This window comes from Pseudorasbora parva, chromosome 4 (genome assembly GCF_024679245.1).
Source record: "Pseudorasbora parva isolate DD20220531a chromosome 4, ASM2467924v1, whole genome shotgun sequence".
Lineage (NCBI taxonomy): Eukaryota > Metazoa > Chordata > Actinopteri > Cypriniformes > Gobionidae > Pseudorasbora > Pseudorasbora parva.
Genome location: NC_090175.1, coordinates 11,057,000 through 11,077,501, shown reverse-complemented (window position 1 = coordinate 11,077,501; position 20,502 = coordinate 11,057,000). Strand labels below are relative to the sequence as shown.

At 44.1% G+C, this 20,502-nt stretch overlaps 1 protein-coding gene across 1 annotated transcript; it reads left to right on the top strand.

Annotated features, from left to right (window-relative positions):
- Nucleotides 1-19: 19 nt before the first annotated feature.
- On the top strand, nt 20-20,445 carry LOC137073768 (mucin-2-like). Its single transcript, XM_067442476.1, has 19 exons — nt 20-260; nt 882-951; nt 1,768-2,011; nt 2,342-2,392; nt 2,489-3,029; nt 3,210-3,556; nt 4,403-5,188; nt 5,747-6,205; nt 7,031-7,586; nt 9,561-10,249; nt 10,847-10,927; nt 11,495-11,623; nt 13,814-13,988; nt 14,415-14,632; nt 14,687-14,843; nt 15,909-15,946; nt 16,451-19,100; nt 19,137-20,215; nt 20,431-20,445. The coding sequence occupies exons 1-19, from the start codon at nt 20-22 to the stop codon at nt 20,443-20,445; spliced, it is 8,526 nt and encodes a 2,841-aa protein (XP_067298577.1).
- Nucleotides 20,446-20,502: the final 57 nt, after the last annotated feature.

Below are 20,502 nucleotides of genomic sequence, written 5' to 3'. Positions count from 1 at the left end.
ATTGAGCGGGAGAGGAACAATGGAAGATGTAGAAAGAGATGAGTGGAAAGGAATAGATGGTATAGGTAGAGATGTAGCAAGAAGAGTTGAGGATTTAGGTGATAAAATCAGAGCCAAACTAATTGACCATGTCATGAAAGATGGTCTTTCCTTGAGGGAAGCTGGACAGAGAGTTGTGCCACAATCAATTGTACCAATTGTGCCACAATCAATGTTCCTGGACAACAAGTGCTGCAATCCACAAGTCCAGAAATCCACTGGTGCTGTGGCACACAACACTGTCTTGGAGACACACAAGAAAGGCTCCAAAAATTGCGAAATCGCAAATTGAACAAAATAGTGTAGTTGTGTGGGACAATGTCCACTTTCACCATTCAGCACTGATGCAAATGTATTTATTCACTTATTTCTTTTATTTTATTGGGTGAAAATTCATCGTTATACAACTAAACTTGTTATTAAAGAACTTTGAAGAACAAGATTAAAGAACATGAGAAACATGTATTTTCATTCATGTATTTGTCTATCTACAGATGAATTTGTTATTAAATCAACAGAGAACACTTGTAGTTTTGGTGCATTACTAATACACTACAGTGCTTCATTATGCGGTGAATAGGGATCTGTTTCGCAACATAAGAGTGTGTTTAGTTTGCAGTGTTAATTAGCAACTACATTCATTTAGAGAAATTACAGAGAGTTACAGATACTTGCCTATTATTTCTGATGCTGTGTAATATTTTGGGAAATTGTTACAAAATTAAAATACTGTTTTTAATATAGGTTTATTGAAGTAGAAAACAGTTGTTCCACCAACATATCTTTGATAATGGAAAATGTGTTTGTGTGTAAATCTTCAGTGATATCTTTCTTTTTTGCAGACTCTTCTTCGCCACTTGACCATTTCCAGGATGGAGATGAGAACATTCATTATTATATGGATTTGTATCAGTAAGTGATTTATTATTATTAAATTATTTAAAAGGGTTTTTGTTTTTTATCACTTCAAAAACTTAAGTCAGGAGATACTAAGGATAGAGTTAACATTTCTGAAGACATTCTTAGCTTATAGTGCCCTCTATCACCTGAATTGTAAACCATGTTTTGTGAGCGTTTGATATGTAAAGAGTTAAATGACTTTGATGTGTGTAAATGATGCATGTAAATTTAGTGTAAATTAGTAAAAAGGAGAAATCTGATACATGACTTTGTAGTGTGTAGATTGTAAACAGATTTTAATTGGATGAAAAAGTGTTTATGTTTTAGGGTGGAAGTAAGTATGTATGTACCCTGTACTAAAAAAACTTCAAATAGATTCCTAGTTATTGACAGTTATATAAAATTTTGGTAACACTTTATTTTGATGATCTTGATTTTTTTACAGTGTAGAAAGTAACAAATTTATATTATTTTAGTAGGTATATTCTCTGGAACTATGGATGCTTCAACAGCAGCTACAGATGAAACATCCACTACTAGTGTAACAGAAACACTAAAAGAATCATCATCAGCCACAACAACTGAAAGCACAACTGCTAGCACAACTGAAGCAACAACACCAGTGACAACAACTGAAGCAACAACACCAGCCACAACTGAGAGCACAACTGAAGCAACTACACCAGTCACAACAACTGAGAGCACAACTGCTAGTGCAACTGAAGCAACAACACTAGTGACAACAACTGAGAGCACAACTGAAGCAACAACACCAGTCACAACAACTGAGAGCACAACTGAAACAACTACACCAGTGACAACTGAGAGCACAACTGAAGCAACAACACCAGTGACAACTGAGAGCACAACTGAAGCAACAACACCAGCCACAACTGCTAGGGCAACAGAAGCAACAACAACAGCCACAACAACTGAGAGCACAACTGAAGCAACAACACCAGCCACAACTGAGAGCACAACTGAAGCAACAACACCAGCCACAACTGCTAGAGCAACTGAAGCAACAACAACAGCCACAACAACTGAGAGCACAACTGAAGCAACAACACCAGTCACAACAACTGAACGTGCAACTGAAGCAACAACAACAGCCACAACAACTGAGAGCACAACTGAAGCAACAACACCAGTGACAACAACTGAGAGCACAACTGAAACAACAACACCAGTGACAACAACTGAGAGCACAACTGAAGCAACAACACAAGCCACAACTGAGAGCACAACTGAAGCAACAACACCAGTGACAACAACTGAGAGCACAACTGAAGCAACAACACCAGTCACAAGAACTGAAAGCACAACTGAAGCAATAACAACAGCCACAACAACTGAGAGCACAACTGAAGCAACAACAACAGCCACAACAACTGAAGCAACAACACCAGTCACAACAACTGAGAGCACAACTGAAGCAACTACACCAGTCACAACAACTGAGAGCACAACTGCTAGTACAACTGAAGCAACAACACCAGCCACAACTGAGAGCACAACTGAAGCAACTACACCAGTCACAACAACTGAGAGCACAACTGAAGCAACTACACCAGTCACAACACCTGAGAGCACAACTGCTAGTACAACTGAAGTAACAACACCAGCCACAACTGAGAGCACAACTGAAGCAAGTACACCAGTCACAACAACTGAGAGCACAACTGCTAGTACAACTGAAGCAACAACACCAGTGACAACAACTGAGAGCACAACTGAAGCAACAACGCCAGTCACAACAACTGAGAGCACAACTGAAGCAACTACACCAGCCACAACAACTGAGAGTACAACTGAAGCAACTACACCAGCCACAACAACTGAGGCAAAAGCACCAGCCACAACAACTGAGAGCACAACTGAAGCAACAACGCCAGTCACAACAACTGAGAGCACAACTGAAGCAACTACACCAGCCACAACAACTGAGAGTACAACTGAAGCAACAACACCAGTCACAACTGAAGCAACAACACCAGTCACAACAATTGAGAGCACAACCGAAGCAACTACACCAGCCACAACAACTGAAAGCACAACTGAAACAACAACACCAGACACAACAACTGAGAGCACAACTGAAACAACTACACCAGTCACAACAACTGAGAGCACAACTGAAGCAACAACACCAGCCACAACAACTGAGGCAAAAACACCAGCCACAACAACTGAGAGCACAACTGAAGCAACAACACCAGCCACAACAACTGAGAGTACAACTGAAGCAACAACACCAGTCACAACTGAAGCAACAACACCAGTCACAACAATTGAGAGCACAACCGAAGCAACTACACCAGCCACAACAACTGAAAGCACAACTGAAACAACAACACCAGACACAACAACTGAGAGCACAACTGAAACAACTACACCAGTCACAACAACTGAGAGCACAACTGAAGCAACAACACCAGTGACAACAACTGAAGCAACAACACCAGTGACAACAACTGAGAGCACAACTGAAGCAACAACACCAGCCACAACTGAAGCAACAACACTAGTCACAACAACTGAAAGCACAACTGAGGCAACAACACCAGTCACAACAATTGAGAGCACAACTGAAACAACACCAGCCACAACAACTGAGAGCACAACTGAAGCAACTACACCAGTCACAACGACTGAGAGCACAACTGAAACAACTACACCAGTCACAACAACTGAGAGCACAACTGAAACAACAACACCAGCCACAACAACTGAGAGCACAACTGAAACAACAACACCAGACACAACAACTGAGAGCACAACTGAAGCAACTACACCAGTCACAACAATTGAAAGCACAACTGAAACAACAACACCAGACACAACAACTGAGAGCACAACTGAAACAACAACACCAGTCACAACAACTGAGAGCACAACTGAAGCAACAACACCAGTCACAACAACTGAAAGCACAACTGAAGCAACAACACCAGTCACAACAACGGAAAGCACAACTGCCATTACAACTGAAGTAACAACACCAGCCACAACAACTGAGAGCACATCTGAAGCAACATTACCAGCCACAAAAACTGAGAGCACATCTGAAGCAACAACACCAGCCACAACAATTGAAAGCACAACTGAAGCAACAACACCAGTCACAACAACTGAGATCACAACTAAAGCAACAACACCAGCCACAACAACTGAGAGCACAACTGAAGCAACAACACCGGTGACAACAACTGAGAGCACAACTGAAGCAACAACACCAGCCACAACTGAGAGCACAACTGAAGCAACAACATCGGTGACAACAACTGAGAGCACAACTGAAGCAACAACACCAGCCACAACTGAGAGCACAACTGAAGCAACAACACCAGTGACAACAACTGAGAGCACAACTGAAGCAACAACACCAGCCACAACAACTGAAAGCACAACTGAAGCAACAACCCCAGCCACAACAACTGAAAGCACAACTGAAGCAACAACACCAGTCACAACAACTGAGAGCACAACTGAAGCAACAACACCAGCCACAACAACTGAGAGCACAACTGAAGCAACAACACCAGTCACAACAACTGAGAGCACAACTGAAGCAACAACACCAGCCACAACTGAGAGCACAACTGAAGCAACAACACCAGTCACAACAACTCAAAGCACAACTGAAGCAACAACACCAGCCACAACTGAAGCAACAACACCCGTCACAACAATTGAGAGCACAACTGAAGCAACAACACCAGTCACAACAACTGAGAGCACAACTGAAGCAACTACACCAGTCACAACAAATGAAAGCACAACTGAAACAACAAAACTAGCCACAACAACGGAGAGCACAACTGAAGCAACAACACCAGCCACAACTGAAGAAGCTACACCAGTCACAACAACTGAGAGCACAACTGAAGCAACAACACCAGTCACAACAATTGAGAGCACAACTGAAGCAACAACACCAGTGACAACAACTGAGAGCACAACTGAAGCAACAACACCAGTGACAACAACTGAGAGCACAACTGAAGCAACAACACCAGTCACAAACACTGAAAGCACAACTGGAACAACAACACCAGTCACAACAACTGAGAGCACAACTGAAGCAAAAACACCAGCCACAACAACTGAGAGCACAACTGAAGCAACAACACCGGTGACAGCAACTGAGAGCACAACTGAAGCATCAACACCAGTCACAACAACAGAGAGCACAAGCGAAGCAACAACACCAGCCACAACTGAGAGCACAACTGAAGCAACAACACCAGTGACACCAACTGAGAGCACAACTGAAGCAACAACACAAGCCACAACAACTGAAAGCAGAACTGAAGCAACAACCCCAGCCACAACAACTGAAAGCACAACTGAAGCAACAACACCAGTCACAACAACTGAAAGCACAACTGAATCAACAACACCAGCTACAACAACTGAGAGCACAACTGAAGCAACAACACCAGTCACAACAACTAAGAGCACAACTGAAGCAACAACACCAGTGACAACAACTGAAAGCACAACTGAAGCAACAACCCCAGCCACAACAACTGAGAGCACAACTGAAGCAACAACACCAGTCACAACAACTGAGAGCACAACTGAAGCGACAACACCAGCCACAACTGAGAGCACAACTGAAGCAACAACACCAGTCACAACAACTGAGAGCACAACTGAAGCAACTACACCAGTCACAACAATTGAGAGCACAACTGAAGCAACTACACCAGTCACAACAACTGAGAGCACAACTGAAGCAACAACACCAGTCACAACAACTGAAAGCACAACTGAAGCAACAACACCAGTCACAACAATTGAGAGCACAACTGAAGCAACAACACCAGTCACAACAACTGAGAGCACAACTGAAGCAACAACACCAGTCACAACAATTGAGAGTACAACTGAAGCAACTACACCAGCCACAACAACTGAGAGCACAACTGAAGCAACAACACCAGTCACAACAATTGAGAGCACAACTGAAGCAACAACACCAGTCACAACAACTGAGAGCACAACTGAAGCAACAACACCAGTCACAACAATTGAGAGCACAACTGAAGTAACTACACCAGCCACAACAACTGAGAGCACAACTGAAGCAACAACACCGGTCACAACAACGGAAAGCACAATTGCTATTACAACTGAAGTAACAACACCAGCAACAACAACTGAGAGCACAACTGAAGCAACAACACCAGTCACAACAACTGAGAGCACAACTGAAGCAACAACACCAGTCACAACAACTGAAGCAACAACACCAGTCACAACAACTGAAAGCACAACTGAAGCAACAACACCAGCCACAACAACTGAGAGCACAACTGCAGCAACAACACCAGCCACAACAACTGAAAGCACAACTGAAGCAACAACACCAGTCACAACAACTGAAAGCACAACAGAAACAACAACACCAGTCACCACAACTGAGAGCACAACTGAAGCAACAACACCAGTCAAAACGACTGAGAGCACAACTGAAGCAACAACACCAGTCACAACAACTGAGAGCACAACTGAAGCAACAACACCAGTCACAACAACGGAAAGCACAACTGCTATTACAATTGAAGTAACAACACCAGCCACAACAACTGAGGGCACAACTGAAGGAACAACACCAGCCACAACAACTGAAAGCACAACCGAAGCAACAACACCAGTCACAACAACGGAAAGCACAACTGCTATTACAATTGAAGCAACAACACCAGCCACAATAACTGAGAGCACAACTGAAGGAACAACACCAACCACAACAACTGAGAGCACAACCGAAGCAAAAACATCAGTCACAACAACTGAAAGCACAACTGAAACAACAACACCAGTCACAACAACTGAGAGCACAACTGAAGCAACAACACCAGTCAAAACAACTGAAAGCCCAACTGAAGCAACAACACCAGTCACAACAACTGAAAGCACAACTGAATCGACAACACCAGTCACAACAAAGGAGAGCACAACCGAAGCAACAACACCAGTCACAACAACTGAGAGCACAACTGAAGTAACAACACCAGTCAAAACAACGGAAAGCACAACTGCTATTACAACTGAAGTAACAACACCAGTCACAACAAATGAGAGCACAACTGAAGCAACAACACCAGTTACAACAACCGAGAGAACAACTGAAGCAACAACACCAGTCACAACAACTGAAAGCACAACTGAAGCAACAACACCAGTCACAACAACTGAGAGCACAACTGAAGCAACAACCCCAGTCACAACAACGGAAAGCACAACTGCTATTACAACTGAAGCAACAACACCAGCCACAAAAACTGAGAGCACAACGGAAGCAACAACACCAGCCACAACAACTGAAAGCACAACTGCTAGTACAACTGAAGCAACAACACCAGCCACAACAACTGAAAGCACAACTGAAGAAACAACACCAGTTACAACAACTGAAGCAACAACACCAGCCACAGCAACTGAGAGCACAACTGAAGCAACAACACCAGTCACAACAACTGAAAGCACAACTGCTAGTACAACTGAAGCAACAACACCAGCCACAACAACTGAGAGCACAACAACACCAGTCACAACAACTGAGAGCACAACTGAAGCAACAACACCAGACACAACAATGGAGAGCACAACCGAAGCAACAACACCAGTCACAACAAGTGAGAGCACAACTGAAGCAACAACACCAGCCACAACAATTGAGAGCACAACTGAAGCAACAACAACAGCCACAACAACTGAAGCATCAACACCAGTCACAACAACTGAGAGCACAACTGAAGCAACTACACCAGTCACAACAACTGAGAGCACAACTGAAGCAACTACACCAGTCACAACACCTGAGAGCACAACTGCTAGTACAACTGAAGCAACAACACCAGCCACAACTGAGAGCACAACTGAAGCAACTACACCAGTCACAACAACTGAGAGCACAACTGAAGCAACAACACCAGTCACAACACCTGAGAGCACAACTGCTAGTACAACTGAAGCAACAACACCAGCCACAACTGAGAGAACAACTGAAGCAACTACACCAGTCACAACAAGTGAGAGCACAACTGCTAGTACAACTGAAGCAACAACACCAGTGACAACAACTGAGAGCACAACTGAAGCAACCACACCAGCCACAACAACTGAGGCAAAAACACCAGCCACAACAACTGAGAGCACAACTGAAGCAACAACACCAGTCACAACAACTGAGAGCACAACTGAAGCAACTACACCAGCCACAACAATGGAAAGCACAACTGCTATTACAACTGAAGTAACAACACCAGCCACAACAACTGAGAGCACAACTGAAGCAACAACACCAGCCACAACAATTGAGAGCACAACTGAAGTAACAACACCGGCCACAACAAGTGAAAGCACAACTGCTAGTACAACTGAAGCAACAACACCAGCCACAACAACTGAAAGCACAACTGCTATAACAACTGAAGCAACAACACCAGCCACAACAACTGAAAGCACAACTGCTAGTACAACTGAAGCAACAACACCAGCCACAACAACTGAGAGCACAACTGAAGCAACAACACCAATCACAAAACCTGAAAGCACAACCGAATCAACAACACCAGTCACAACAACTGAGAGCACAACTGAAGCAACAACACCAGTCACAACAACGGAAAGCACAACTGCTATAACAACTGAAGTAACAACACCAGCCACAACAACTGAGAGCACAACTGAAGCAACAACACCAGTCACAACAACTGAAAGCACAACTGCTAGTACAACTGAAGCAACAACACCAGCCACAACAACTGAGAGCACAACTGAAGCAACAACACCAGCCACAACAACTGAAAGCACAACTGCTAGTACAACTGAAGCAACTACACGAGTCACAACAACTGAGAGCACAACTGAAGCAACAACAGCAGTCACAACAACTGAAAGCACAACTGCTAGTACAACTGAAGCAACAACACCAGCCACAACAACTGAAAGCACAACTGCTAGTACAACTGAAGCAACAACACCAGTGACAACAACTGAGAGCACAACTGAAGCAACAACACCAGTCACACAAAATGAGAGCACAACTGAAGCAACAACACCAGTCACAACAACTGAAAGCACAACTGAAGCAACAACACCAGTCACAACAACTGAAAGCACAACTGAAGCAACAACACCAGTCACAACAACTGAAAGCACAACTGAAGCAACAACACCAGCCACAACAACTGAAAGCACAACTGCTAGTACAACTGAAGCAACTACACCAGCCACAACAACTGAGAGCACAAATGAAGCAACAACACCAGCCACAACAACTGAGAGCACAACTGAAGCAACAACACCAGTCAAAACAACTGAGAGCACAACTGAAGCAACAAAACCAGTCACAACAACTGAAAGCACAACTGAAACAACAATACCAGCCACAACAACTGAAAGCACAACTGCTAGTACAACTGAAGCAACAACAGAAGTAACAACAACTGAGAGCACAACTGAAGCAACAACACCAGCCACAACAACTGAGAGCACAACTGAAGCAACAACACCAGCAACAACAACTGAAAGCACAACTGCTAGTACAACTGAAGCAACAACACCAGCCACAACAACTGAAAGCACCACTGATAATACAACTGAAGCACCAACAACAGTGACAACAACTGAGAGCACAACTGAAGCAACAACACCAGCCACAACAACTGAGAGCACAACTGAAGCAACAACACCAGCCACAACAACTGAAAGCACAACTGCTAGTACAACTGAAGCAACTACACCAGCCACAACAACTGAGATCACAACTGAAGCAACAACATCAGCCACAACAACTGAAAGCACAACTGCTAGTACAACTGAAGCAACAACACCAGTCACAACAACTGAGAGCACAACTGAAGCAACAACACCATCCACAACAACTGAGAGCACAACTAAAGCAACAACACCAATCACAACAACTGAAAGCACAACTGAAGCAACAACAGCAGCCACAACAACTGAGAGCACAACTGAAGCAACAACACCAATCACAACAACTGAAAGCACAACTGAAGCAACAACAGCAGCCACAACAACTGAGAGCACAACTGAAGCAACAACACCAGCCACAACAACTGAGAGCACAACTGAAGCAACAACTGAAGCAACTACACCAGTCACAACAACCGAGAGCACAACTGAAGCAACTACACCAGTCACAACAACTGAGAGCACAACTGAAGCAACAACAACAGTAACAACAACTGAGAGCACAACTGAAGCAACAACACCAGTCACAACAACTGAAAGCACAACTGAAGCAACAACAGCAGCCACAACAACTGAGAGCACAACTGAAGCAACAACACCAATCACAACAACTGAAAGCACAACTGAAGCAACAACACCAGCCACAACAACTGAGAGCACAACTGAAGCAACAACACCAGCCACAACAACTGAGAGCACAACTGAAGCAACTACACCAGTCACAACAACCGAGAGCACAACTGAAGCAACAACACCACTCACAACAACTGAGATCACAACTGAAACAACAACACCAGTCACAACAACTGGGAGCTCAACTGAAGCAACAACACCAGTCACAACAACTGAGAGCACAACTGAAGCAACAACACCAGTCACCACAACTGAGAGCACAACTGAAGCAACAACACCAGTCACAACAACTGAAAGCACAACTGAAGCAACAACACCAATCACAACAATTGAGAGCACAACTGAAGCAACAACACCAGCCACAACAACTGAAAGGACAACTGAAACAACAACACCAGTCACAACAACTGAGAGCACAACTGAAGCAACAACACCAGTAACAACAACTGAGAGCACAACTAAAGCAACAACACCAGTCACAACAACTGAGAGCACAACTGAAACAACAACACCAGTCACAACAACTGAGAGCACAACTGAAACAACAACACCAGTCACAACAACTGAGAGCACAACTGAAGCAACAACACCATCCACAACAACTGAGAGCACAACTGAAGCAACAACACCAGCCACAACAACTGAGAGCACAACTGAAGCAACAACACCAATCACAACAACTGAAAGCACAACTGAAGCAACAACACCAGTCACAACAACTGAGAGCACAACTGAAGCAACAACACCAGTCACAACAACTGAGAGCACAACTGAAGCAACAACACCAGTCACAACAACTGAAAGCACAACTGAAGCAACAACACCAATCACAACAATTGAGAGCACAACTGAAGCAACAACACCAGCCACAACAACTGAAAGGACAACTGAAACAACAACACCAGTCACAACAATTGAGAGCACAACTGAAAGAACAACACCAGTCACAACAACTGAGACCACAACTGAAGCAACAACACCAATCACAACAACTGACAGCACAACTGAAGCAACAACACCAGTCACAACAACTGAGAGCACAACTGAAACAACAACAGCAGTCACAACAACTGAGAGCACAACTGAAACAACAACACCAGTCACAACAACTGAGAGCACAACTGAAGCAACAACACCAGTCACAACAACTGAGAGCACAACTGAAACAACAACAGCAGTCACAACAACTGAGAGCACAACTGAAACAACAACACCAGTCACTACAACTGAGAGCACAACTGAAGCAACAACACCATCCACAACAAGTGAGAGCACAACTGAAGCAACAACACCAGCCACAACAACTGAGAGCACAACTGAAGCAACAACACCAATCACAACAACTGAAAGCACAACTGAAGCAACAACACCAGTCACAACAACTGAGAGCACAACTGAAGCAACAACACCAGTGACAACAACTGAAAGCACAACTGAAGCAACAACACCAGTCACAACAACTGAAAGCACAACTGAAGCAACAACACCAATCACAACAATTGAGAGCACAACTGAAGCAACAACACCAGCCACAACAACTGAGAGCACAACTGAAACAACAACACCAGTCACAACAATTGAGAGCACAACTGAAAGAACAACACCAGTCACAACAACTGAGAGCACAACTGAAGCAACAACACCAATCACAACAACTGAAAGCACAACTGAAGCAACAACACCAGTCACAACAACTGAGAGCACAACTGAAACAACAACAGCAGTCACAACAACTGAGAGCACAACTGAAACAACAACACCAGTCACAACAACTGAGAGCACAACTGAAGCAACAACACCAGTCACAACAACTGAGAGCACAACTGAAACAACAACAGCAGTCACAACAACTGAGAGCACAACTGAAACAACAACACCAGTCATTACAACTGAGAGCAAAACTGAAGCAACAACACCATCCACAACAACTGAGAGCACAAGTGAAGCAACAACACCAGCCACAACAACTGAGAGCACAACTGAAGCAACAACACCAATCACAACAACTGAAAGCACAACTGAAGCAACAACACCAGTCACAACAACTGAGAGCACAACTGAAGCAACAACACCAGTCACAACAACTGAGAGCACAACTGAAGCAACAACACCAGTCACAACAACTGAAAGCACAACTGAAGCAACAACAACAATCACAACAATTGAGAGCACAACTGAAGCAACAACACCAGCTACAACAACTGAAAGCACAACTGAAACAACAACACCAGTCACAACAATTGAGAGCACAACTGAAACAACAACACCAGTCACAACAACTGAGAGCACATCTGAAGCAACAACACCAGCCACAACAACTGAAAGCACAACTGCTAGTACAACTGAAGCAACAACACCAGCCATAACAACTGAAAGTACAACTGCTAGTACAACTGAAGCACCAACGCCAGTGACAACAACTGAATTCACAACTGAAGCAACAACACCACTCACAACAACTGAGATCACAACTGAAACAACAACACCAGTCACAACAACTGGGAGCTCAACTGAAGCAACAACACAAGCCACAACAACTGAGAGCACAACTGAAGCAACAACACCAGTCACCACAACTGAGAGCACAACTGAAGCAACAACACCAGTCACAACAACTGAAAGCACAACTGAAGCAACAACACCAATCACAACAATTGAGAGCACAACTGAAGCAACAACACCAGCCACAACAACTGAAAGGACAACTGAAACAACAACACCAGTCACAACAACTGAGAGAACAACTGAAGCAACAACACCAGTCACAACAACTGAGAGCACAACTGAAGCAATAACACCAGTCACAACAACTGAAAGCACAACTGAAGCAACAACACCAGTCACAACAACTGAGAGCACATCTGAAACAACAACAGCAGTGACAACAACTGAGAGCACAACTGAAACAACAACACCAGTCACAACAACTGAGAGCACAACTGAAGCAACAACACCATCCACAACAACTGAGAGCACAACTGAAGCAACAACACCAATCACAACAACTGAAAGCACAACTGAAGCAACAACACCAGTCACAACAACTGAGAGCACAACTGAAGCAACAACACCAGTCACAACAACTGAGAGCACAACTGAAGCAACAACACCAGTCACAACAACTGAAAGCACAACTGAAGCAACAACACCAATCACAACAATTGAGAGCACAACTGAAGCAACAACACCAGCCACAACAACTGAAAGCACAACTGAAACAACAACACCAGTCACAACAATTGAGAGCACAACTGAAACAACAACACCAGTCACAACAACTGAGAGCACACCTGAAACAACAACACCAGTCACAACAACTGAGAGCACATCTGAAGCAACAACACCAGCCACAACAACTGAAAGCACAACTGCTAGTACAACTGAAGCACAAACGCCAGTGACAACAACAGAGAGCACAACTGAAGCAACAACACCAGTCACAACAACTGAGAGCACAACTGAAGCAACAACACCAGTCACAACAACTGAGAGCACAACTGAAGCAACAACACCAGTCACAACAACAGAGAGCACAACTGAAGCAACAACACCAGTCACAACAAATGAGAGCACAACTGAAGCAACAACACCAGTCACAACAACTGAAATCACAACTGAAGCACCAACGCCAGTGACAACAACAGAGAGCACAACTGAAGCAACAACACCAGTCACAACAACTGAGAGCACAACTAAAGCAACAACACCAATCACAACAATTGAGAGCACAACTGAAGCAACAACACCAGCCACAACAACTGAAAGCACAACTGAAACAACAACACCAGTCACAACAATTGAGAGCACAACTGAAACAACAACACCAGTCACAACAACTGAGAGCACACCTGAAACAACAACACCAGTCACAACAACTGAGAGCACATCTGAAGCAACAACACCAGCCACAACAACTGAAAGCACAACTGCTAGTACAACTGAAGCAACACCACCAGCCATAAAAACTGAAAGCACAACTGTTAGTACAACTGAAGCACCAACGCCAGTGACAACAACTGAAATCACAACTGAAGCAACAACACCACTCACAACAACTGAGAGCACAAATGAAACAACAACACCATTCACAACAACTGGGAGCACAACTGAAGCAACAACACCAGCCAAAACAACTGAGAGCACAACTGAAGCAACAACACCAGCCACAACAACTGAGAGCACAACTGAAGCAACAACACCAATCACAACAACTAAAGCAACAACTGAAGCAACAACACCAGTCACAACAACTGAGAGCACAACTGAAGCAACAACACCAGCCACAACAACTGAAAGCACAACTGCTAGTACAACTGAAGCAACTACACCAGTCACAACAACTGAGAGCACAACTGAAGCAACAACAGCAGTCACAACAACTGAGAGCACAACTGAAGCAACAACAGCAGTCACAACAACTGAAAGCACATCTGAAGCAACAACACCATTCACAACAATTGAGAGCACAACTGAAACAACAACACCAGTCACAACAACTGAGAGCACAACTGAAGCAACAACACCAGTCACAACAACTGAAAGTACAACTGAAGCAACAACACCATCCACAACAACTGAGAGCACAACTGAAGCAACAACACCAGCCACAACAACTGAGAGCACAACTGAAGCAACAACACCAATCACAACAACTGATAGCACAACTGAAGCAAAAACACCAGTCACAACAACTGAGAGCACAACTGAAGCAACAACACCAGCCACAACAACTGAAAGCACAACTGAAACAACAACACCAGTCACAACAATTGAGAGCACAACTGAAACAACAACACCAGTCACAACAACTGAGAGCACAACTGAAGCAACAACACCAGTCACAACAACTGAGAGCACATCTGAAGCAACAACACCAGCCACAACAATTGAAAGCACAACTGCTAGTACAACTGAAGCAACAACACCAGCCATAACAATTGAAAGCACAACTGCTAGTACAACTGAAGCACCAACGCCAGTGACAACAACAGAGAGCACAACTGAAGCAACAACACCAGTCACAACAACTGAGAGCACAACTGAAGCAACAACACCAGTCACAACAACTGAGAGCACAACTGAAGCAACAACACCAGTCACAACAACTGAGAGCACAACTGAAGCAACAACACCAGTCACAATAAATGAGAGCACAACTGAAGCAACAACACCAGTCACAACAACTGAAATCACAACTGAAGCAACAACACCAGTCACAACAACTGAAATCACAACTGAAGCAACAACACCAGCCACAACAACTGAAATCACAACTGAAGCAACAACACCAGCCACAACAACTCAGAGCACAACTGAAGCAACAACACCAGTCACAACAACTGAAAGCACAACTGAAACAACAACACCAGTAACAACAACTGAAATCACAACACCAGTCACAACAACTGAAGCAACAACACCAGACACAACCACTGAAATCACTACTGACGCAACAACACCAGTCACAACAACTGAGAGCACAACTGAAGCAACAACACCAGCCACAACAACGGAAAGCACAACTGAATTAAAAACACCAGCCAGAACAACTGCTAGTACAAATGAAGCAACAACACCAGCCACATCAACTGAGAGCACAACTGAAGCAACAACACCAGTCACAACAACTGAGAGCACAACTGAAGCAACAACACCAGTCACAACAACTGAGAGCACAACTGAACCAACAACACCAGTCACAACAACTGAGAGTACAACTGAAGCAACAACACCAGTCACAGCAACTGAAAGCACAACTGAAGCAACAACACCAATCACAACAACTGAGAGCACAACTGAAGCAACAACACCAGTCACAACAACGGAAAGCACAACTGCTAGTACAACTGAAGCAACAACACCAGTCACAACAACGGAAAGCACAACTGCTATTACAACTGAAGTAACAACACCAGCCACAACAACTGAGAGCACAACTGAAGCAACAACAGCAGTCACAACAACGGAAAGCACAACTGCTAGTACAACTGAAGCAACAACACCAGTCACAACAACGGAAAGCACAACTGCTATTACAACTGAAGCAACAACACCAGTCACAACAACTGAGAGTACAACTGAAGCAACAACAGCAGTCACAACAACTGAAAGCACAACTGAAGCATCAACACCAATCACAACAACTGAGAGCACAACTGAAGCAACAACACCAGTCACAACAACGGAAAGCACAACTGCTAGTACAACTGAAGCAACAACACCAGCTACAACAACTGAGAGCACAACTGAAGCAACAACACCAGCCACAACAACTGAAAGCACAACTGCTAGTACAACTGAAGCCACAACACCAGTCACAACAACTGAGAGCACAACTGAAGCAACAACACCAGCCACAACAACTGAAAGCACAACTGCTAGTACAACTGAAGCAACTACACCAGCTACAACAACTGAGAGCACAACTGAAGCAACAACACCAGTCACAACAACTGAAAGCACAACTGAAGCAACAACACCAGCCACAACAACTGAAGGCACAACTGCTAGTACAACTGAAGCAACAACACCAGCCACAACAACTGACAGCACAACTGCTAGTTCAACTGAAGCAACAACACCAGACAAAACAACTGAGAGCACACCTGAAGCAACAACACCAGTCACAAAAACTGAGAGCACAACTGAAGCAACAACCCCAGCCACAACCACTGAGAGCACAACTTCTAGTACAACTGAAGCAACAACACCAACCATAACAACTGAGAGCACAACTGCTAGTACAACTCAAGCAACTACACCAGCCACAACAACTGAAAGCACAACTGAGAGTACAACTGAAGCAACTACACTAGCCACAACAACTGAAAGCACAACTGCTAGTACAACTGAAGCAACAACACCAGCCACAACAACTGAGAGTACAACTGAAGCAACTACACCAGCCCCAATAACTGAAAGCACAACTGCTAGTACAACTGAAGAAACAAAACCATCCACAACAACTGAGATCACAACTGAAGCAACAACACCAGCCACAACAACTGAAGGCACAACTGCTAGAACAACTGAAGCAACAACACCAGCCACAACAACTGAGAGCACAACTGCTATTACAACTGAAGCAACTACACCAGCCCCAATAACTGAAAGCACAACTGCTAGTACAACTGAAGCAACAACACCAGCTACAACAACTGAAAGCACAACTGCTAGTACAACTGAAGCAACAACACCAGCCACAACAACTGAGAGCACAACTGCTAGTACAACTGAAGCAACTACACCAGCCACAACTGAAAGCACAACTGCAAGTACAACGGAAGCAACAACACCAGTCACAACAACTGAGAGCACAACTGCTAGTACAACTGAAGCAACAACACCAGACACAACAACTGAGAGCATAACTGCTAGTACAACTGAAGCAACTACACCAGCCACAACAACTGAAAGCACAACTGCTAGTACAACTGAAGCAACAACACCAGCCACAACAACTGAGAGCACAACTGAAGCAACAACACCAGTCACAACAACTGAGAGCACAATTGCTAGTACAACTGAAGCAACTACACCATCCACAACAACTGAAAGCACAACTGCTAGAACAACTGAAGCAACAACACTAGCCACAACAACTGAAAGCACAACTGCTAGTACAACTGAAGCAACAACACCAGCCACAACAACTGAGAGCACAACTGCAAGCACAACTGAAGCAACTACAACAGCCACAACAACTGAAAGCACAACTGCCAGTACAACTGAAGCAACAACACCAGCCACAACAACTGAAAGCACAACTGCTAGTACAACTGAAGCAACATCACCAGCCACAACAACTGAAAGCACAACTGCTAGTACAACTGAAGCAACTACACCATCCACAACAACTGAAAGCACAACTGCTAGTACAACTGAAGCAACAACACCGGCCACAACAACTGAAAGCACAACTGCTAGTACAACTGAAGCAACAACACCAGCCACAACAACTGAGAGCACAACTGCAAGCACAACTGAATCAACTACAACACCCACAACAACTGAAAGCACATCTGCCAGTACAACTGAAGCAACAACAACTGAAAGCACAACTGCCAGTACAACTGATGCAACAACACCAGCCACAACAACTGAGAGCACAACTGCAAGTACAACTGAAGCAACAACACCAGCCACAACAACTGAGAGCACAACTGCAAGTACAACTGATGCAACAACACCAGCCACAACAACTGCAAGCACAACTGAATCAACTACAACACCCACAACAACTGAAAGCACAACTGCCAGTACAACTGAAGCAACAACAACTGAAAGCACAACTGCCGGTACAACTGAAGCAACAACACCAGCCACAACAACTGAGAGCACAACTGCCAGTACAACTGTTGCAACAACACCAGCCACAACAACTGAGAGCACAACTGCAAGTACAACTGATGCAACAACACCAGCCCCAACAACTGAGAGCACAACTGCAAGTACAACTGAAGCAACAACACCAGCCCCAACAACTGAGAGCACAACTGCAAGTACAACTGAAGCAACAACACCAGCCCCAACAACTGAGAACACAACTGCAAGTACAACTGAAGCAACAACACCAGCCCCAACAACTGAGAGCACAACTGTTATTACAACTGAAACAATGACACCAGGACCAATAATAACAGAAACATCCTCAGCCACAACAAATGCGAGTACAACTGTTAGCACAACTGAAACAACTACACCAGCCACAACAACTGCAAGCACAACTGAAAAAACTACACCAGCCACAACAACTGCAAGCACAACTGAAACAACTACACCAGCCACAACAACTGCGAGTACAACTGTTAGCACAATTGAAACAACTCCACCAGCCACAACAACTGCAACCACAACTGAAACAACTACACCAGCCAAAACAACTGCGAGTACAACTGTTAGCACAACTGAAACAACTACAGCAGCCACAACATCTGTAAGCACAACTGAAACAACTACACCAGCCACAACAACTGCGAGTACAACTGTTAGCACAATTGAAACAACTACACCAGCCACAATAACTGCAACCACAACTGAAACAACTACACCAGCCACAACAACTGCGAGTACAACTGAAACAACTACACCAGCCACAACAACTGTGAGTACAACTGCAAGCACAATTGAAACAACTACACCAGCCACAACAACTGCAACCACAACTGAAACAACTACACCAGCCACAACAACTGCAAGCACAACTGAAACAACTACACCAGCCACAACAACTGCAAGCACAACTGAAACAACTACACCAGCCACAACAACTGCGAGTACAACTGAAACAACTACACCAGCCACAACAACTGCAAGCACAACTGAAACAACTACACCAGCCACAACAACTGCGAGTACAACTGAAACTACACCAGCCACAACAACTGCAAGCACAACTGAAACAACTACACCAGCCACAACAACTGCAAGTACAACTCTTAGCACAACTGAAACAACTACACCAGCCACAACAACTGCGAGTACAACTGTTATCACAACTGAAACAACTACAGCAGCCACAACAACTTCAAGCACAATTGAAACAACTACACCAGCCACAACAACTGCAAGCACAATTGAAACAACTACACCAGCCACAACAACTGCAAGCACAACTAAAACAACTACACCAGCCACAACATCTTCAAGCACAATTGAAACAACTACACCAGCCACAACAACTGCAAGCACAACTGAAACAACTACACCAGCCACAACAACTGCGAGTACAACTGTTAGCACAACTGAAACAACTACACCAGCCACAACAACTGCGAGTACAACTGTTAGCACAACTGAAACAACTACACCAGCCACAACAACTGCAAGCACAATTGAAACAACAACACCAGCCACAACAACTTCAAGCACAACTGAAACAACAACACCAACCACAACAACTTCAAGCACAATTGTTAGTACAACTGAAAAAACATTTCAGAATTTAACTTCAGCCACTTCTTCAATTGCCTTGGAGAATATAACTTTTACTGCAGCTGAAATGTCTTCAAGACCAACAACAGCCTTCTCATCACTCATAACAAATATCACAAGTTCATCAATTAACACAAGTCCAAAATCTACAACTTCTGTTTTTACTTCATTGACTCCCTCTTACACTACCTCCAGCGATACAACTGGTAGTACAACTAGAACATCAACAAAATTATTTGCCTCAACCACTAATACAACCACTGCCTC

Coding starts and splice junctions, on each gene's coding strand:
- LOC137073768 (XM_067442476.1), top strand. CDS start 20: ATGGAAGATGTAGAAAGAGATGAGTGGAAAGGAATAGATGGTATAGGT. Junction 7,587..9,560: donor AACAACACCAGTCACAACAA/GTGAGAGCACAA, acceptor ATACAACTGAAG/CACCAACAACAGTGACAACA. Junction 13,989..14,414: donor ACCAGTCACAACAACTGAGA/GCACAACTAAAG, acceptor GCACAACTGAAG/CAACAACACCAGCCAAAACA.